This window comes from Pieris brassicae, chromosome 10 (genome assembly GCF_905147105.1).
Source record: "Pieris brassicae chromosome 10, ilPieBrab1.1, whole genome shotgun sequence".
Classification (NCBI taxonomy): domain Eukaryota; kingdom Metazoa; phylum Arthropoda; class Insecta; order Lepidoptera; family Pieridae; genus Pieris; species Pieris brassicae.
This window is the reverse complement of record NC_059674.1, coordinates 16,728,711-16,750,319: the sequence shown is the minus strand read 5'-3', so window position 1 is coordinate 16,750,319 and position 21,609 is coordinate 16,728,711. Positions and strand designations below refer to the sequence as shown.

The 21,609-nt window shown below is 33.4% G+C and overlaps 4 protein-coding genes across 6 annotated transcripts; 3 read left to right on the top strand and 1 right to left on the bottom strand.

Moving 5' to 3' along the window:
* Positions 1-291: 291 nt before the first annotated feature.
* On the top strand, positions 292-7,219 carry LOC123714933 (3-ketoacyl-CoA thiolase, mitochondrial-like). Its single transcript, XM_045669624.1, has 8 exons — positions 292-439; positions 707-873; positions 1,153-1,284; positions 2,238-2,502; positions 3,282-3,457; positions 3,877-4,071; positions 5,588-5,742; positions 6,776-7,219. The coding sequence occupies exons 1-8, from the start codon at positions 421-423 to the stop codon at positions 6,855-6,857; spliced, it is 1,191 nt and encodes a 396-aa protein (XP_045525580.1). The 5' UTR covers positions 292-420; the 3' UTR covers positions 6,858-7,219.
* Positions 7,220-7,692: 473 nt separating this feature from the next.
* On the top strand, positions 7,693-12,843 carry LOC123714932 (3-ketoacyl-CoA thiolase, mitochondrial-like). Its single transcript, XM_045669623.1, has 8 exons — positions 7,693-7,780; positions 8,700-8,866; positions 9,230-9,364; positions 10,031-10,295; positions 10,539-10,714; positions 11,141-11,341; positions 12,151-12,305; positions 12,391-12,843. The coding sequence occupies exons 1-8, from the start codon at positions 7,762-7,764 to the stop codon at positions 12,470-12,472; spliced, it is 1,200 nt and encodes a 399-aa protein (XP_045525579.1). The 5' UTR covers positions 7,693-7,761; the 3' UTR covers positions 12,473-12,843.
* A 289-nt stretch (positions 12,844-13,132) lies between these two features.
* LOC123715610 (3-ketoacyl-CoA thiolase, mitochondrial-like) lies at positions 13,133-19,945 on the top strand. 3 transcript variants are annotated; one of them, XM_045670782.1, is made up of 8 exons: positions 13,133-13,321; positions 13,631-13,797; positions 14,058-14,189; positions 15,522-15,786; positions 16,777-16,934; positions 17,905-18,102; positions 18,497-18,651; positions 19,700-19,945. In XM_045670782.1, exons 1-8 carry the CDS (start codon positions 13,303-13,305, stop codon positions 19,779-19,781), a joined length of 1,176 nt encoding a protein of 391 aa, XP_045526738.1. In that variant the 5' UTR covers positions 13,133-13,302; the 3' UTR covers positions 19,782-19,945. The 3 variants fall into 3 exon arrangements, with proteins under 3 accessions (XP_045526738.1, XP_045526740.1, XP_045526739.1); XM_045670784.1 differs by lacking the exons at positions 13,133-13,321; positions 13,631-13,797 and adding an exon at positions 15,315-15,348 and having other exon boundaries at positions 14,116-14,189; positions 19,700-19,941; XM_045670783.1 differs by lacking the exons at positions 13,133-13,321; positions 13,631-13,797; positions 14,058-14,189 and adding an exon at positions 15,000-15,348 and having other exon boundaries at positions 19,700-19,941.
* LOC123715611 (probable protein BRICK1-B) lies at positions 19,882-21,522 on the bottom strand. The gene is made up of 3 exons (XM_045670785.1): positions 21,212-21,522; positions 20,815-20,897; positions 19,882-20,642 (listed from the first exon to the last, which is right to left on the bottom strand). Exons 1-3 carry the CDS (start codon positions 21,330-21,332, stop codon positions 20,616-20,618), a joined length of 231 nt encoding a protein of 76 aa, XP_045526741.1. The 5' UTR covers positions 21,333-21,522; the 3' UTR covers positions 19,882-20,615.
* Positions 21,523-21,609: the final 87 nt, after the last annotated feature.

The following is a 21,609-nucleotide window of genomic DNA, read 5'->3' as shown; positions in this document are numbered from 1 at the left end:
GAATTCACTGAAGATTTCGAGAACCGTGACAGATACTGTGATCGCTGTTACGATACGAAGTTAGTTGACATTTGTTGGTTAACTGCGAATTTGTGTTGCCACTTGCCAGCGCAACTTTAGACGGTAGGTTAACGGAATTACTATTCTGTCGGTAAGTTCATTATTAGTCATTTATATAGACATGAAAATATTCAAAAACTATGAAAGCGTTACAAATTCTAATAATATAACGTATTAACAATCATAGCAACATTGAACTATGTATGGATATAAATCTGTGGTTAAACTCTGACGTTTAGTAATTTGGAAAGATTTCTGTAAAATTAAATTTCGAATTCGTGTTCTTCGGAGTGTAGTCGTTGCTTGCCGTACATAATTTTTATAAAGAATTAATCAGTTTAAATATATACTTTCCACAAAATGTCTGTTGCTGCTAAAGGTAAATATTATTTAATTAAATTTAACGTCGACTAATTGAATATATTCATCGTTTATATTGTGTATTGAGGATGGGGTCAAATTCCAATAAACTTTTATCTGTAACTTTTACGAAAACCTTTTTTTGTTAAATTTACTGCATTAATTATATGCAATAAGTAAACTTTTTATTCAATATTATTTTACTTGCTTACTTATTTAAAAAAAATAAAAATTTAACATTAAATAGACTAGATTGATCTAAATGTTTTTACCTTCTTATTTGCAGGAATTTTTATTGTGGGTGCGAAACGTACTCCTTTTGGTACGTTTGGAGGTGTTTTTCGTAATACATCAGCAACTGAACTTCAGACTTTAGCAGTAACGGCGGCCTTGAAAGACGCGGGGGTAGCCCCTGACCAAGTTGATTCAGTTGTCGTGGGTCAGGTTATGAGTGTATGTATCCCTCTTTTTTGTTTTCTGAATTTTTAAGAACATTTTTTGTATATACATTATCAGGGTTTAATCCCACTGTTTTTCTTCTTTTGTTTTTATAAAATTTTATTAAAATTTGTTTAGATTGTTAATATAAATCAACATTCATATTCAGTAACATAAAATCATACATCTTTAAGTTGTATGTAAATAGAAATCCATGAACAAAAACTTAAAATTAAATTTATATTGGCAAATAAATTGATTTTGGAAAAGATTTTCAATCTAAAATGGTTCCAGGCAACACAAGCTGATGGCATCTACACACCAAGGCATGCAGCACTGAAGGCCGGTATTCCCCAAGACCGACCAGCATTGGGTATTAACAGGCTCTGTGGATCTGGTTTCCAATCTATAGTTAATAGTGCGCAGGTACGAAACATTCATACTTATTTTTACAAAACAATTTTAAATTGTACATTTTTTTAATTACTAGTAAAGTTAGTTCTCAAAAGAACTTACCAAAGCTTTATAAATTTTGAATAATAATGTTGAAAAGGTTATTACAGTCAAATTCTGTGATTAGATAAAGTATTAATTACTATAAAAAGCATATTTACATATGGAATTACAAGTTATTTCACTACAAAAATAATTTTAAAAAATCTTGCTGATTATAGATTTGAAAATGTATATATTTTAAATCAATGAATTTTTCAAGTAGACATTCATCACCAACTTTTCTTTAATAAAACATATTGTCTAAAAATAATGTTGTTTAGTAAATACAAATTCATAAAATCATTCAATTTATTTATTAAAAAATAAAAACTGATGTTTAAGCATAGGCAAGATTCAAAAACAAATATGACCATACATAATATATATATATATATCAACTATATATGTGTGTGGTACTTAAAATATTGTATTCATGTGCTTGTCATACTTTTCCTAGCCCTTAGTGCCTCTTTATTACCAATTGTTTAAATATGTACTATATTCGTGAATCATTAACGGGTTTAACTCCTTTGTTACCTTGAAACTTAATAGCAAAACATTAAACTGAAGTATAAAAAAAATATTAACAACTTAAATGGTATTACTGGTCCAATATGCCTCCTCCACATTTTTAATGTAAAAATATAAAAGTATGGCAGGATAATCTTGTCTAGAAAATAAGTTTCTTCCTATTAGAAGAACACGTGCGAACTGACCAAATTACCAACACTAATTTTCTGTATACAAACATAACCTTAAAAATACAGGAATTTAATATGTTCAGAGAGCAGACATAAAACATTTATAAATTTTGTACTTAACCACGCAATCGCGACATGTTTTTACTAAAATTTGCGGGTAAAAATCAAATTCTTGTTTCTTAGGATATCTTAACAGGATCAGCGAATATATCTATCGCTGGTGGCGTCGAAAATATGTCCCAAGCTCCCTTTACTGTGCGTGGGGTTAGATTTGGGACTGTACTTGGGTCGAGCATTGCGTTCGAAGATTCTTTATGGACCGGCTTAACTGACTCATACTGTGGTCTACCCATGGGTATGACAGCGGAGAAATTGGGCGCCCAGTTCGGTATCACCAGGGATGAGGTCGATAACTTCGCATTGAAGTCACAACAGAAGTGGAAGACAGGTCAGAGCTTTATTCAAGTAAACTTTGTAGTTACCAACAGCTGGTTTTGTCCCGAAAATAGTCAAACCCTATAACATATTTAAATCTTACAAAAGTATCTCAAAACGACACGGCTCGTTTTAAACTTAGTCCGAAAGAAAAGTAAGTGTTTTTTTTCCTATTCAACAGTGCGTTCATTTGCTTTTCAAGTTTACCACATCATACATAATACTATATCTACGGTATACAAACTCTTTTATCTAAAACGTATGATAATTTAGGTAAAATAAGTTTTACAATAAAATAAATAAAAATACAATATAACTTTATTAATTTATTTCATACTTTCTTAAAGATTACGACTGAGTATCACGGACAAACCTTGTCGTTTTTGTCGATTTGCCGTATATAGAAAAGATCATTTTAAACTTTTTTTTACCATGTAGGCACAAATTAACTCACTTATTTACTGTTTACTGCCAGGGTCTTATAATATAGACAATTTATTTTTACATAAATTGACTTGGAATATAAATGCTTATATATAAAGGGTCGCTCAAGCTCCTTGGTTGATCGAAGCAAAGTGGGATCCAACAACATTTTGCATTGTAATATACACTTTAATAGCAATCCATAAAAATTCACGAGAAATCGGAAGTATGTGACGATCATAGTGTATTCTCAAGTGTACGTTGTTTTTGACCTGGATTGATATTCGTAAATATTTGTTACAATTAGCCTCGTACACTGCAAAAGAATAAACTTCTAGGCTCTTAGTCACGAAAACTTTTATTCAATAGCTAACGACGCGGGAGTGTTCAAAGCTGAAATAGAACCTGTAACTCTGACGATAAAGAAGAAAGAGGTGAAAGTGGAAGTAGACGAACATCCTCGTCCGCAGACCACTTTGGAGTCACTTAAGAAACTGCCGCCTGTGTTTAAAAAGGAAGGATTAGTCACTGCCGGATCAGCCTCGGTAAGATATAAGGGGTTACTAAACAGGTTTTAGTGGAGTAGAATAAAAAATTCAAAAGTTTTTTTTGCGATAATAGCGTACAATCTCTAAGTTGCTTCTCTTTAAATTTGTGTATTTTTATTTCTATCACATAGGGATTAAATGTCCAGACTTAACCACTTTCAAATTTCAAAATTAATTACCATTTTGGCATATGGTCTCGTTAACTAATTTGTGTATTCTTAATTCTATTACTTGGGGATTCAAAGTCCAGAATTAGCGGGTTTCAAATTTCAAAATTCAATACCATTTTGCTTTATGGGAGTCTTGTTTCGTAATAGAACATGCATTGTGGCCAGATCTTACTGCAATTTTGTTAGCCCTTTTTCAATATCATAAACTTTCAATAGATAAGTTGACACCTTTCATAACAAATTCAGGGTATTAGTGACGGAGCTGGTGCCTTGGTCTTAGCCAGTGAAGGGGCAGCCAAGAACCTCAAACCTCTCGCTAGGCTGGTTGGGTGGTCTTACGTTGGAGTAGACCCTAGTATCATGGGTTTGGGACCCGTTCCCGCTATCGAGAACTTACTTAAGGTCACCAAATTGTCTCTCAATGATGTAGACCTAATTGAGGTAAGAATTTTTTAATTCAAATGTTGACAGTAATCTATGTCTATATCTGTTAACCATGTGTTAACTGTGTTATTTAATTTCTTAGCAATGGAAATTTTGATTTTATTTTTTTTTCTACAACAATGTGTATGTATGTAAAATATAACATCACACACTTAACACACTTATCACAATAATTTAACACTAATCAAAGGAGACAATTAAAACAAACAAACACAATAAAACTAAATAATAAAAAAAATACCTAAACTAAAAGAAAACTTAAAACTTATCAATGTAACTTACTTATAATTTATAAATAATAGGTAATAAGGAGTGATTTGAATCAAATGTCGATTGAATAAAAGATTATTCTCCGGGCTGTATGCTGAGAAATGCGCGGAAATTTTTGAATCTTCAACCAAAATAAATTATATTTATTAATCGGGAAATGGTGTTTTTAGCGCCAGTACAAATGAAATAATACAAATATAAAAATCAAAAATCGTACTGCTAAAATCAGTTTCATTCACCAACGCAGACGTTAATATTAAACCATAGAAAACTATACAGAACATTTTATTACAAAATCGTTAATATTTGCTTACTTCACTAATATTTAACTAAATATTCGGTTTATTATTATCTAATATCATAGATAATTGCCTACTCGTGATTATCGTTAGCAATTACTTTGATAAAAACGATTACCTCCAACGAAATGGACTTTGTACTCCGTGTTTTTCATATATCAAAGAAAAGATAAATAAATAAGTTTTAGTTAATGCGACTTCATATACCTGAGAATTAAAAATAAATAAATAATCAATGATACTTAGTTTCCGGGACATAAATAATAATTATCCAGTGAGGATACAACCGTAAACGGGTCTTGGCCATAGATTGCATCTGTTTCGTTGATAAAAACTTGAAAAGAACAGACAGCCTTGTGTCTGTACTTTTCTATGAAGTCTAGTCGATTTTTAGATTTGAGACATTCATACCTTCGTTTTCCTTCACTGTACGAGCCGGTGTTAGACGCGCACATGGACAGAAATCCATTGGTCACCGGGAAGCGTATTTTTTTTAAATCTATAGTAGATTAATAGGAGGCAAACGGGCAAGAAGCTCACCTAATGTTAAGTGATACCGCCGCCCATGGACACTCACATTGCCAGAAAGCTCGCAAGTGCGTTGCCGGCCTTTGAAGAATTGGTACATTATTTTCTTGAAAGACCCTAAGTCGAATTGGTTCGGAAATACTTCAGTGGGCAGCTGGTTCCACATAGTGGTGGTGCGCGGCAAAAACTGCCTTAGAAAACGCTCAGTTGTGGAACGACGGACGTCGAGGTGATACGGATGGTATTTAAAACTTACTACCTTAGGTATAAGTGTCGTACGCGAAACCCACGTGGACGGCTTCCGAGACATACAAACTTGCTAAATATAGCACAAGAACTTAGATGTAGCATACCAAGTCAAACATAACTTTTGAAGGTTTATTATAGTTACCTAGAGTAAGTTTTGAATTGTCCAGATCAATGAAGCGTTCGTTGCCCAAATCCTATCATGTGCCAAAGCTCTGAAGTTGGACTTTGAGAAGCTGAACGTGAATGGAGGCGCTACTGCCCTTGGACATCCTCTTGGCGCATCTGGATCGAGAATTACAGCACATTTAGTTCACGAACTTAGGTAAGATTGTCTCGTGTTACAGCTAAATCTTATTTGCTACCAAAAAACCAGTAGCGCTGCAACTTTTTTAAGACTGGCCAAAAATTTGTGTCTCTTTGGGTCGGTACGGTATGACGGTCTCCTCACGATATTTGCCATCACCGTACGAGTGAGTGTTAAAACCGCGATAGTCTATAAGGCCATTAGTGGACAGCGGAGGTTGGAACCTTCAGGGGTGTGAGTCGCTCGCTGAAACCACTAGACCCCACTATTAATTCGTACGCAGTTTTATTAACAGAAATTTTATTATAACCGCATTGTTCATAACAACTGATGAAGCAATAAATATAATTTGTATAAAGTCGCTGTAATCGATATTATACATGGGAATAAATTACAAGTATTATATTAGGTTTTTATCGTACCTTTAAACGAGCTCGTTTATCGTTTTCTATATACATATATTATCATTAACTGACAACAACGTGATAAAACAAAAACTAATAAGGCTTGTTTCCAGCCTAATAAATTGATCAAAGGCTCTAAAAAGATCTATAAAATCATACGCAGGAAAGAAAAATATCCCATCATAGAGAGTGTGTCCAGAACATTCAATAGATATAGAACATATAGAAATATATAGAACAGTCTATCTTAATTGCAACGTCTCTGTCGTTTTGAAATAGTTTCTATAGTTTAGATCCAAATCATATTAATCTTGTCTTATCAAACACTGTTATGTTATAAATTCATTTATCAGTTTTGCTTTTTAAGGATTTTAAAGGTCGAATATTTGTTGTTGTGACATAGATAATGATAAAAAGTTTTTAAAACCCATTTTCCACATCCTTCGTCCACCTGGTCAGCTGGTAACCAAAAAAACAGTTGTCCACTGAGATACGCAATATCTGTGTGCTGTTAATAATCCAATAGGGCCTAGAATTCAATTTTTTTTATTACGTGGGAACGCGTGACTTAATCGGCTAAAAACTATCTATATATATATTGGACGTTACACTACTTAAACATAGATAATATTTCCATTTGTTTGTAGACGTCGCGGTCTGAAGCGTGGTATTGGATCTGCATGCATCGGGGGAGGACAAGGAATTGCCGTTATGGTTGAAACTGTATAAATGTGCTCATGGTTGTCAAACCCTATATCAGATTTTAAGTAAAAATGTAATTAACAAAGCAGGAGGAAATAATTTTAAACATATCAACGTGTAACAACTTAAATACCGGCCACATTAAAAAAAAAAATATTTTTAATTTATTTATTCTGTCAAATTTAAATTAAGAATATTAAATTGTCTCTGAATATGGTTAAGAGGTGTCACTTGCTTGTCATAGTTTTTTTTTAAATGGTTTAAATGACAATAATTAAGGCCCTATAAGTTATTTATATACATGTGTTTAACGCACAATAAAAACAGTGTAATATATGTTTATTTTAAGAATCAACTATATATTTTTTAAATTATATGATAATAGTCGATATAAAAAATATTGTTATATATTAAATTTGTAATATTATACATTTTATAGCGTTATCGTCCAACGAACTTTTAAAAAAATGTAATCACCTTTACTATTTTTAATTAAAAACTTAAAAACAATTTGGTTTTTTTTCCTTTATCTTCCTAATATACCGAGAATATTTTTAGGTATTTATTGGAACTTATTTAAGTTTATTTTGATAGCTTAACATCAGTTGTGCCGTTATGATTTTCATGATAATATGTGGAAAGTTCTTTGCTATTTCCAATGTTACGCTTTTACGCTCGATGACAGTAAAAAATAATACGTTTATCTAATTAAATATACACTAAAAACCCAACAAAATAAAATTTTAAAAGGCTTAATAGTTTTTTGTTGTGTCGGGAACCTTAGACGTAAAGCCTATATACCTTAAAACCATAAACATTCTCGCTGCGGCTTTGGAGTTGGATAATTGAAGTATTTTTGTTTGTATTCTTATCAACCAATTTCCAGTCTTACACCGGTTTTCTGCCGATTCACACGTATTCAAGTGTCAATATGACAGCAGTCAATAAAGGTAAGTAGTAACCTAGCTTTATAATATTATTGTATTGTAAATATTCCAGTAGAACTTTACTTGAAATGAAATTTCTTTGCCTCCAAAAGCAACGGACTACATTTTGATATGCTATATGTTTACGAGTTCGCTTCGGGGTCAATGTCCACTCTGGTATGATCATTGGTTTATATGCGAATGACGAATTCTGTGTATTTTGATAAACTAAACTTTAAATGCTGTATTTATGTAATATTGGTGTTCATTATTAGGAAAAAAGTAGGTTATGAAATATTAGTTTGAGAAGAACTATGATTGGTGGACTCCATTACCGCAATTGGACTCATAATCGGTCCGTTGTTCGTATTTGAGAATTATTTCAGTAGTAAATATTTACAAACACGCGTATATGTTATAATTTTTCTATTCTAGTCTTTAGTATGCCTACCTAATTCCAAGTTTCTTAATATTTAGAAACTGGTTATACCGGCCATTTTCTAAAGTTAATTAACAAAACAGCCATGCGTTTTTATTTTAATCAAAATTTAAATTTAATCTTTTAGTCACCATAATTCAGCTCAAGGTTAAATGTTCTTGCTGTGTTTTCAGAGCCTGTCTATTGTATATTGGAATTATCATTTCTCTTATAATAATAACATGTAAATTTTAATAAAACTTGTGTTGTTGTCAAAGGTCGTTGGATGCGCAGGATTCGTTATTTCCGTCCTTTGGCTTCTCCTTTTACCCTACCCTGTAACTATCTGTCACGTACGAACACCAATATATCACCTGATTATATATTGATTTTTTACTTTCAATTGTCACTGTGTTTAGTTAAAATCTACCTCCGTTTTGATCATTCATTTTTATAACTGCATTATTGGAAAACAGTTTCGTTAATACACGAAACGAAACTACTACTACGTTTTATCGTTCTTAGGTGTATTTATTGTTGCGGCAAAACGCACGCCTTTTGGTAAATATGGTGGGGCTCTCCGGAATACACATCCAGCTGATCTTCTTGCTGTAGCCGCCAAAGAAGCCTTCAAAGCTGGCAGTGTCAACCCCACCGCTATAGACACTGTTAACGTTGGACAAGTAAACACAGTACGTATTATCACATGGTTGCAATATTTATTTATTTATTGACAAAAGCTTTTCAACGCTCGAAACACCGATACATTGGTAATTAAGACAAATAAACTGCAAGATTAAAAGTGAAAAACATAACAAACACAAATCGAAAAAAATAATTAATTATAAAAACTAAAGGAAAAACTGGATATCCAGCTCGTTTATCAGACTGTTCAATCTGGATATTGATGGGTTTTGGCCTAAACGCGTTCTTTTGAGAGGATCACTGGACTAACTGGTAGCTGAAAGTATTTCAAAGCTTTGCTACTTCTCATAAAATGTACATCGATAAATGTAAAACTATCAAAGTGCATCAGATGTATAAAACCTTTTCAGATAAGTGGATCTGGGGATGGGGCTCTAGCTGCGAGACATGGAGCCTTGAAGGCTGGTATTCCACAGGAAAAACCAGCTTTGGGAGTGAACAGATTGTGTGGATCCGGATTTCAAGCAATTATCAACAGTGCTCAGGTGAGTACATCATTTTGTTATGTAAGATTTTCAATCACTTAAATGGCGGTATCGAAGTCAGGCTGTCTATTTCAATCGTAATAAGAAATATCGTGAAGTTTTCTCACGTAATGACCTCGATCTTAAAGTATTTGCTATTCATAAATTGATATTGAAACAGACGAACGTTTGTCAAGTTAAATTTTATCATTTAGGTAAATACAAACTAAAACAAATCTTATTTCAACACAAACAATCCTGAAACTTTTTCTTTTGTGATTTTAATAATGTTATTGTAATCATACTTCCAGCTTCTTTACATCCTGGTAGATAAATGAGAATGAAGAAAGTGAATTTGTTATGACATTCTACAACCCAACTAACTCTGCGTTCCCTAAACACTCTTTTATAATGCTTACAGTGATAAGTAGACTTCAAATTCCTCGTAACATAACAAAAAAGATTGAGACTCCCATTGTTTATGTTCTAGTAAAGTATTTTGTTCTTATAAACGGGCAGCAGGTTCGTCCAAGGACACTCACAATACCAGAAGGCTCGCAAAAGCCAGCCTTATAAGAATTGATATGCTCTTTTCTTCAAGCGCTCTAAGTCGAATATAATTATTTATTATATGTTACAAATTGGATGCTTAATCCACGTAAATTAGTTAAATATCTTTATTTTCAGGATATATTAACAGGAGCAGCAAACGTGTCCCTTGCTGGAGGTACTGAAAGTATGTCAACCGTCCCGTTCGTCGTAAGAAATGTTCGCTTCGGGCTATCATTGGGAGTCAGCACACCATTCGAAGATGCTCTAACCGCATCTTCTCTGGATACATTCTGCAAGTTCACAATGCCACAGACAGCGGAAAATCTAGCGGAGAAGTATGGTCTTCAAAGAGGAGAGGTTGATGAGTTCGCGTTGCAATCCCAGAAGAAGTGGAAGGCTGGTGAGGATTTTACGAAATTCATATATTACCTTAATAATAGTCATATACTCTATCTAATATTGTCGACACAAATAAAGGAATATTATTTTATTAAATGTTAACTGAATTGACATTTAACCGATTAGAAGTGCCGCTCTAAGAACTTGAAATTAGCTCTTGTAATAAATGACAAAGGAATTTCTTTTATTTAAAATTTATCTTTAATTAAAATACTATAACCTTGTAATATTTATCTTCTTTCAGCTTATGATAGCGGAGTTTTCAAAGCCGAAATCGCTCCGGTACCAATTAAAGTGAAAAAGCAAGAAGTATTAATAGAGATGGATGAGCATCCGAGACCAGAAACAACTGCAGAGGGTTTACACAAGTTGCCAGTGTTGTTCCGGAAGGGTGGTGTTGTTACCGCTGGAAATTCTTCAGTAAGACCATAATTTTCATAGCTTCAATAGCATCTAAGTAGCTAAAAAATAGTCCCAATTATAACGTATCAAAGAAGATCACGTAATTAAGGGCATTACTTTTCTTTTTTTAAGTCTCTTCATTAATGATTTGCACTAGTCCGATGTGTCATCTGTCAAAGTCTCCGCCATGTTTCCTTCTCGATTCAAACAGCTTCGCGCGTTAGTAACTAAAGAGAGAGATAAATTATGTATTTTCTTTTAATGGCGTAAGTAACAAAAACACTACACAAGCACAGATTGTCTTCCCTTGTAGTGTTATAGGACTCTTTCCTATTAAGTAGGCTAGTTAGCATTACTTTTTAGCCTTTAATTAGGCTAGATCGCAATGTTTTTGTGCAGAGACAATTTAAAAAAAACTTTTATATTTCGAATATTATACTTTAGGGGATCAATGACGGAGCAGGTGCCCTTATTTTGTCCAACGAGGACGGTCTTAAACAAAATAACTTAAAGCCACTGGCAAGGCTTTTGGGATGGTCATTCGTAGGAGTTGAGCCAGGAATAATGGGTATCGGGCCAGTACCGGCTATACAGAAGTTACTCGCTGCTACTCAGCTCACATTGGATGATATCGATTTAGTCGAGGTATTTTTTTTTCGTTTATCAATTGTTATTTGTAAGTGCACGTTAGTCCAAAGTGCACAGTGAGGGAATCCCTTTAGGGTTATCCCTTTAATAGGGACGTGGTGTTATTGGACACTTCCTTATGTTAAAAATCCTTATTAGTAAATAAGGTTAGACGTAAATTACTTATTAGTCATAATTTAGGCTAGATCCCAATGTTTCATGATGTCTTATTAAAGACACACGTATTAAAAAAATATAAAATAATAAAACAGGTAAAATATTAATTACCTACTAACGAATAAAAATGCATCATTTACAGATGCATTGACACCTTCATAAAATAAAACACTTTTTTAACCGGATTAAAGCTGTGTGTATTATTATACACTTATAATTATTTACATAATTTTAAATTTAAATTTTTCCAACGTTTCGCGTGCTTCACAGCGTGCGCGGTCACGGTGACTGAAGACAAAAGGTTTTTAATGTCAAAAGTATCACAGCTGTAGAGAAAGTTGGGGAAAAAAATACTATCTGTATTTATTTCCCCGGAGTTTATTAATACAAATAGCTTTAATCCGGTTAAAAAAGTGTTTTCTTTCAATGTATAAAAGCTATGTTACCAAAGACAATACTACCTTGATAAAATTTTATAACGTAATAGAAACAAATCAGGGAGTTGAGGAGTGAATCACTGTTTCACTCCTCAACTCCCTCCTAATATAGTGAATATAAAAATATATTTTGTCATTTAATGCTATTAAAAATTGGATTTAATATTACCTATACATAAAAATAACATTAAGCACCAATGTTAATAACGACAGATCAATGAAGCGTTCGCTGCACAAACTTTGGCGTGTGTGTCAGAGCTGAAGCTGGAGCACAGTAAATTAAATGTAAATGGTGGAGCCATAGCTATGGGACATCCGGTCGGTGCTTCTGGAGCCAGAATTACGGCGCATCTAGTACATGAACTGAGGTAACTACAAAAAGCTATAAGCTTGTTGATATTACAAATTGAAAAAAATATACCAACTATTTGTTTATATAAAAATACTTTTCAGACGCCGTGGTCTTAAACGAGGCATTGGATCAGCGTGCATCGGTGGCGGACAAGGCATTGCCTTACTAGTGGAAACTGTATAAAAATAAAAGAAATCTAAACTCTAAATCTGTGTATACTATGTGTACCATTCAATTGTATTTTACTTGGATGTACTGTGATGAATTTATTGTTTTTGAGTCTATTTTATAATGCACCGTAAGTAATGTATCAGATATATTTAGAGGCGCTAGTGGGTGCTAGTCATGGTTATTGAGCTAATATGTATATTTGGAGTCATCACAATATTATAACGTTAGTAATATTTGAAATGTATGAAAAACAAATTTTCACTTGCATTGTCGCTTATTGACTTACTTTTTATATATATTTTTATACTTATAATGTTCCTGTCAATTTGAATATAGCCTTTATAATGCAAGTGATTATTTTAATATGTTGACAATTGTTTACTTTTTATAAATTTTGAATAAAGTCGTCTTTGTTTTGATTGTGTTTTAATCTATAAAAACCTCTACTGTGAAGTCACCGACTGTAGTGTAAACTGTAACAAAACTATTTCACAGACTACACACTATATATGAAAAAATTCACTCAGCATATAACGAAACATATTTTAATATTGTTTAAGAAAACCATTATGAGCTGTGGTTATAATATAATTTATTTATTATTTTTTGGGAAAATATACCTTTTCCACCTTGCATGTTAAATAAAATCCATAAGATGTTTGTAATATTACTTTAGAGGAAACTTACTCAAGCAAACTTAATATTAATGACTTAGTAAATAAATAAAAAGATTGTAAACATCATAACTCCACACTGATAATTTAGTTATCTCATTTCATGACACAAAACAACAGTGTAATCAGTCACATTGATAATAATATTTTTATTATATTGAACTGCAAATGTTACTCAAGAGCAAAGGTACGTGTCTTTAAGGTTATTCACATCATAGGCACTCTAATAAACACTCCGTTACTGCACAACCATTACACACCTTATCTAAAAAAATACTTATTAAAAATTCATATGATATACTCTATACGATTTATTTTCGGTCCAGGTTCCAACTTTTTTAAACATTTGTGTGAACTTTATTAAAGAAATAGTGGATGAAAATTACTGAGCTAAATTACTTATAATAGCTTTTAGTTTATTACTCTTGCCAACTTAGATCCAAAAGTCATGATTTTTAAATATTTGTTGTGTTAAAAAATAAAGATGGCATTTTAGGAATTTTTGTTATTGGCGCCAAAAGGACGCCATTTTGTAAATATGGTGGATCACTACGAGAGTTGCCAGCATCGCATGCATTTGCCGCGGCTGCAAAAGATGCCATACAGTCAGCTAAAGTCGATCCAAACTTAATTGATTGCACGATCATTGGAAATATTAATTTTGTAAGTATATAAAGTTGCACTGAGTTCTACTGAGACTACAACATTAAGATACATTAGTTTTATCAGATCAATTATCGATTAGTTGAAACCTTTACAGCATTCAGGTACGATATCCTAAAATAAACTTTGATATAGCTAATTATAATATAAAAATATAGATTATCAAAATAAACGATACGATATCCTTTACTAAAGTAAACACTCCTACGCGTTGGCAACTTCTTATAAAAATCGTATACAAGTTGATTCTTTTATTATAGCTAAGCCAGTGTGATGGAGGAAAGACTCCTAGATATTGCGGCATCTACTCTGGTGTTCCTATTGAGAAACCTGCACTTGGTGTTAACAGAACGTGTGCAACGGGCATTCAAGCTGTGATAAGTGGTGGAATGGTAAAAATCGTTACATAGGAATGGCAGAAATAACAACATTATGACAATTTCACTAAATATTTAACAGAATACTAATTACCACTCGCTGCAAACTAATGCGCAACTTTTGGTATATACCAAGGTAACAGTGAAAATGTTTAGAAAATGAAACGGCTTAATGTAGAAACTTACCAATACTTTTATTGTTTTTCGAAGTAATCCCATTCCACTCTACACATCGTCGCATTCGATGGAACCACTGAGAAAAGCAGTGGCCCCATTCTTCCTTACGCTTTCACCGCATCTTCAGGGCTCGTAAAGCGAATACCTCGAATTTTATCTTTAGTTCTTGGGTATAAATGAAAGTCGCAGGCCGCCAGGTCAGGACTGTATGGCGGATGACTCATTATCTCGACACCTGCCATAGTCAAATATTTACCAGTCCATGCGAAGGTGTTTCTGTTTGGCGGTTAAAGTATGGGAAATCTATATGATATAAAGCTTCATGACGCCTAAATGTTCGTGTAATATTTTTTGAACTTGAGTCATACCAATGCCTAGGCTATCTACTGATAGGTCACTCTCTTATCTTCCTTTATCATGCATCGCACATCACTGATGTTATGTTCAGTAGTCGCTGTTAAAGGAGGTCTCTCACGCGGATCAAGATTGAGATTGCTACGTACACGCTTAAACTCGTTAAACCAATTGTAATTATAGGTACGAGATGGGGCTTCATTAAGAAATCCTAAAAGCAGCCAATCATAGCTTTGTTGTTGAGTAAGCCCACAACGAAAGTCGTAATATTCATATTTATTGACCGAAAATTTTCTCGCGTTAGGTGCATTTTCACGTCTAACAAGTGTTTTAGATTTACTGCTAATTCATAAAAACAAGTGACAAATGATTGCAATATACTACATTAGGTTACCAAAGAGTTCTAAAATTTAAATAAAAAAAAGTTTTCTAACTGGCCAGTTCTAAACATTTTCAGTGTTACCCACGTATCACCTTATAAATTTGCTAGTGAGCAACACTTAATCCAAAAATCCTGATCCTCTTAAGAGCCCTACCTTAACTCATTTAGTTTTGATGGTCGTCTCTAATCTTAATTGGATGGGTTATAATATAATTTCACAATTTTAGAGAAAATGTAGAAAGCTCCGCACGAGTCGAAGACGTAAGTTTTGTTAGAGATTTTGGAAACTAATTAATTTATAACGATTTTAAGAGTAATTGAATTCTAGAGAATAATTTGGAATATAAGTACTTTGAGTAATAAAACCAATTTACCTTTACCTCCTAGTACTATTATTTGTTTTGTTTAAAATTAATTTCATAAGCCGTTTTCAGGAAATATTAACAAATTCAGCGAATCTGTGCCTCACAGGTGGCACAGACATAATGTCATCTCTACCGATGTTAGTACGAAATGTTAGATTCGGAACGAGTTTTGGTACACCGTATCTAATGGAGGATCACATCAAAACAGGTTTTCTTGATACATACACAGGGATAACACTACAAAAAAATGCCGAAAATATAGCAAAACTCTATGGTATGAGTAGAAAAGACGTTGATGAGTTTACTATTAAAAGCCATTTAAAGTGGAAAAAGGGTAAGGATTGATAAACTAGCGACTATTGTCCTTCAAATATTCTTTAAAAAAAATGGCAAGTTTTTTTATTCCAATAACGTGGTAGTGCCTATGGAAGGTAAGTTTATATTGTGTCTCAATCGTAAAATTGATTGTCTTGAATAGTTTGGGTTCACTGAAAATCAGCGTTGCTCGCGACGGCAACTTATTGCTGAGTTGGGGCAATTTTTTTATTAAAGCGATTTTTTTTTTTTTTTTTGAGAATGGAATCTCGCTGTTGGCCTTAAGGGCCTTTACAGCTCAGCTCGGGCTGTTTTGGCGAGCGTAGCTCGGCCAGATATTAAAGCGAATGTGTTTGTATTTCTTTTATATATAAATGTGCTTTAACCAACTATAATCGACCATTACATTAAGTAGTTTTATAAAGTATAAGCCTTTATTCGATTTTTTTATAAATGTCAATTGTCTTCTACACGCGCAAACTCACTTAAGCAGCGCAGCGATTAATAGACCTCGTTGCGGTGCGTGGTCAACTTGCAGTTCCCGCGCTAACGGCTCTCCGTACCCGAACTCACGTCTCTTCGTCCACCTAAGCCTAGCTGTAGCCGAGTTGACGTACAGCAGCTGCTGATACGCTTTGGTTACGTCCCTTTCCGAGTTGATATATTGTGTGCTTTAACTTAATCGAATCAAGTAAATTAACAGAATAGCTAGATAATCAAAATCAAGCATTAATTATATGGCGTACAGATTAAATGTATAACTGTTTTGTATATTTAATGTTAAATTAGTTAGTTATTATATTATTAAAAGTTTTGAATGAGGATTAAATCCATCACAAACAATGGATAATTAAATTTTGATTATTGTGAATAGTCGATAACAGTCAATCAGCCAGTTAGTCAATCTCTGTCTTGATCTTTAAATCTTTTGAGATTTAGGAAATTGTATTAAATATATTTAATAAAAAAAATTATGAATTCTGGTCATAAATGCATAATTATCTTGCAGCTCAAGACTCAAATACCTTTGAAGACGAGATAACAAAGCTTAAAACTGAGAAAAATAAGAAGGAACGTTACGTCATGAAAGACGAATTAACAAACCCAGAAATTAAACTTGAGGACTTGACCGCATCACCCCCTATCAGTAACTTTAACAATTCTGCTGTAAGTTACTGTTGAAGAAGGCTTAATTACGCATCTTGGGTTACAAATTCAGAGAGATGTATTTCGTCTCTTTCCGTCAAATTGTGTTTACTGCTGCTATAGATACCCGCAAACATCTTGAACAAATGTCTTTGCCTGTGCAGAAGCGATTTTGAGTTATCACTAGGAGGCGGGGAGTGTCCCGCGTTGTGCGATGCGCAAACTTTCCCCCACTCCCTTGTTTAATGCTCAAGAAGTTGGCCGGTATCTGTAACTGCTGAGACGGTTGGGATGGATTTTAGTAAAAATGTTTAGGGTGTAAACGTATTTTTAAAAAATATTGCTTTATAATTTACTGAGTAAACACTGCAGCTACAAGTTTTAGCGCTTCAGACACATTGACTATATCTTTTCATAATTCAATAATCAGGAATACACATAGCAGACTTATGTAGATTTTTAAAAAGTAAATTATGTCTACGGTATACATGTTTGTTTTGATGACTTATGATAATTAATGTTTAATGGTTTTGTTGAATGTTTCAAATTTTGAGGGGATTGAACTTTACAACACTTTCTTCATGTTCAATATATATATTAGTAACATTACACACTTTTACATATTCACAATAATTTAGGTTTAAATATCACTAAGTTGTTTCACTGTCCGCGTCAAATAGAGAAGTACTAACAATTAACAGAAAACAAACTTTTTATATAAAATTAAAACAGGTATTCTAATGTTCTAAACTAAAACTTTTTCTTCACATGTGACAAGCGTTGCCTGCCATTATTTAGGTACATATTCAAACTCCAACAGGTATTAGTTTTCTTCTGAAAATTATAACATTATAACTACTATCTTACTTTATTTACACACGCTCATGCCTACAATCTACATCGAATGTAACGGCGGTTACGTAATTATTTTAAATGTATACAATTTTGAGCGCCAAATCAACCAAAAATATTGGTACCTTATTTATTTCAGGCTCCAGCAGACGGTGCAGCCGCAATATTGCTAGCTAGTGAAGAAATTGTTAAAATGCATAATTTAAATCCTTTGGCGCGGGTAACTGGCTGGTCGTGTGTTGGGAGTGATCCGTACGAAGGCCTTGGAGCAGTTGCCGCAATTAAAAAGTTAACAAAAACGGTAGATTTGAGGATGCATGATATTGATTTATTTGAGGTTTGTACTGAAAACGAATAACATACACATTATCTTTTGTGCATTCACCTCCACTGGCAATTAAAGATATTTTTGGCTTGATTGATCCCTATTTTTTCCACTATTGTGTGTAACACTGACGAAAATTTATCGACTTAAAACCAGCGGAATGTCTCTTCTAAGATATGTTCTCTCAGTCTTTACGGCGGCTGATTGAGACTGGTTTCTATTTAGTCTTTACTCCATTTTAAGAAATATTGTTTTGTCATTAAAACTCGCTAAATACCAATGTGGCAGTTTAAATTCTAGACTAAATGCCGAATCCAAGGAGAAGCAATGTCAATTTACAATATCTAATAAAATGGTTTACATGAAATCAATGTTTATAAGAATAAATAATAAATATTTTTTACAGATAAATGAAACCTTTGCATCACAATCCCTTGCTGTCATAAAGGAACTCGATTTAGATGAGACCAAAGTAAACGTAAATGGTGGCTCCCTCGCTATGGGACATCCTGTATCAGCCACTGGAGCAAGAATGATCACTCATATTGTACATCAATTGAGGTACCAAATGGACATGTATAAAATCATAATCATTGCATCCTGTTAATTTAAAAAAAAAAAACGCGAATTTATTTATTTACATACGTTCAAATGCAGTCCAGCAATCGCGATTAATATTAATTAAAGGCTTATTTAATTGTGTTCTTCCCAAAACCTACGTAAATTTAACTTTTCTATAATAAATTACTACGGAGCTTACAGATTTTTTTCTGGCGACGTGGCCAGCGACGCCAACTAGTTGTTATTGAGAAGTATGCCGGCTAACTTTTTTTTTATAAAACAGGGGGCAAACGGGCAGGAGGCTCACCTGATGTTAAGTGATACCGCCGGCCATGGATAATGCCAGAGGTATCGCGAGTGCGTTGCCGGCCTTTTAAGCATTGGTACGCTCTTTTCTTAAAGGACCCTAAGTCGAATTGGTTCGGAAATACTTCAGTGGGCAGCTGGTTCCACATAGCTGTGGTGCGCGGCAAAAATTGCCTTGAAAAACGCTCAGTCGTGGAACGGCGGACGTCGAGGTGATAAGGGTGGAATTTTGTATTCTGCCTCGACGTCCGATGATGAAGCTCAGCTGCAGGTATTAATCCGAACAACTCCTCTGAACACTCTCCATGGTAAATGCGGTAGAAGATGTAGAGTGACCCCACATCGCTACTCACTCACTCACTTGGAGACCGACTGGCGACACCACGAAGTAGCCAATCGCCGCATGAGGAGCGGTCGACTCGCTACCTTCTACTACCTGGCGACGTCTTTTACATTTTTATTTTACATACGTTTTTTACACGTGTTTGTGTGCTCCGTCATCCACTCAGTCGCCAACCGGTTGCTGCATTGCCGACATAAATTCAATATTTCATAAAATGATGTTAGTGACATCCTCAGATAATTGAACATAGTGCAGTCATTTCTGACTGTCGAGAACTGAATGCATTGGCGACGCAAGGACGCCATGGTACCGTCGTAAACCAGGGTATGGGTTTAAGGACCAGCCAATTGTAAAACTCTTAAATCAAAACAATGAATATCCTTGTTTTTTTGTTTTCAGATTACACAACTTTAAGACAGCTGTAGCCGCTTCATCATGTGGTGGAGGACAAGGTGTTGCAGTAATGTTAGAAACCATTTAAATGTGGACCATGAACAAACCTACTAGCAGTGTGTGTCAATGAGCTACGGTATCACATAACATCAGGTGAGGAGGCCTATGCAAATGGAAATGATATGATATACAAGACAAGAATCATCTTTATTTATAATTTACATAAGATAAGAGACATTTTAAATATAAATGTACAAACTTAACATAACTAATTAAATAATATTTATTACACTCAAAGTTGTTCATTTAGGACTAACCTTTGAAACTTGTAGTTTACACTAGGTCTCAGCCCAGAAAATTAACAACGGTATTAAATTTGATAGTTGCAGTTTTACATTTTTAACATACTAGTTTGGTCATTACAGATTGTATACTGTATGTTAAATTATACAATGGCAAGTAAAAATACAGCTCTATGCATATTGCAGCATAAAACAAAAGCAAAAACTATTTATGATGATATTAAGATGTATCAGAAAAAAAATATTGTCATATATGATTTTTTATTGATGACATGGTTACACCAGTCAATTTTTATTGAAAGCTTAGTAAGACTGTACTATTCAGCAATAAATTGCTTAAAAGTCAGTAATAAGAATTCATAACTACAAACCACTCTCTCATATATCTCAGGTGGATTTCTAGAAATTAAGGCTATGCAGTCATATCATTGAAATTAAATTGTAGAGCTTAAATCTTGAAAATAAAATAAGAAATCATTTAATGAAGCTAAGTTTCAATAAAATCAAAGATTTAAATTACTTCAGTTAAATAATAAATTATGTAAGCTTCAGCATTATCAATCTATTAATGCTGAATTCAGCTACTTCATGACTTTTTCAATCTTTTCACTATGTGGCACTTATGTCAAAGTTTCTCCTTTGGTCACCTGTAATAATTATTTTGTGATTACCTTAATTTATAGATATAAATAATTTTAAAGACCAATGATAAATACTTATTTAAATAAAAACTAGTAGTATGTTGGAAGAAGTTGAGGGACTCAGTTTTAGTATATTACAAAATTACACTCTTTAGTTTACTATTTATCATATACTCACACATGCTTCTAAATAATCAATCTTCCTCTCTAATGATGTTAATTTTTCATTTAAAGTAGCAAGCCGAGACCTACATGACATATCTGCAAAGAAACATTGAATATGTGGAGAACAGTAAACAATATTTACACTTATATGATTACAAAATGTATTACAAGTGGCTTCATTGTTACGGTTATTACTCAAATAATTATGGGCGTTATTGTGCTCCATTTCTGAAAAGACCTTACCCAAATAGTTAAGTAGGCGTTTTTCAGCAGGTCATGCAGGGTGTGAATATAATGAGTAATGGTACTCTATATACTTTAAGGCCAAAGGCCTTTTAAAACAAGTTCCCTGTTTACGAAGTGTTGACTACAAAGCTGAATATTAGTATTAATAACACCAATTATGTTACCAAACGAGTTGAGGAAATCCGTGATTTTCTTGATGCTTCCTGTAATAACTTCAATATATTCCCTATTCGCCCAGTCCTGCTGTATTTGCTTTTGAATAGTTTCTCGAGGTGGAGTTGACATTTTAATGAGTCTTATGTTTCACAGCCGGAATTTTAAAGTTTGATAATTATTAAATAGTTGAAGTTGAACTCTTTAATTATACACAAAACACAGGGCACAGACACGCAGATTTATAAATTATACATATACATTATACATATAAGATGAAATAAAGAAGGCACTCTACTCGCGCTCTCGAAACCCAATTAAAATTTTAAATGTCAAATTTGATGTCACGCCCTCTTTAAGTCAACCCCAGATTTAGAACGCCAATCAAACTATAATGACAATAACATTA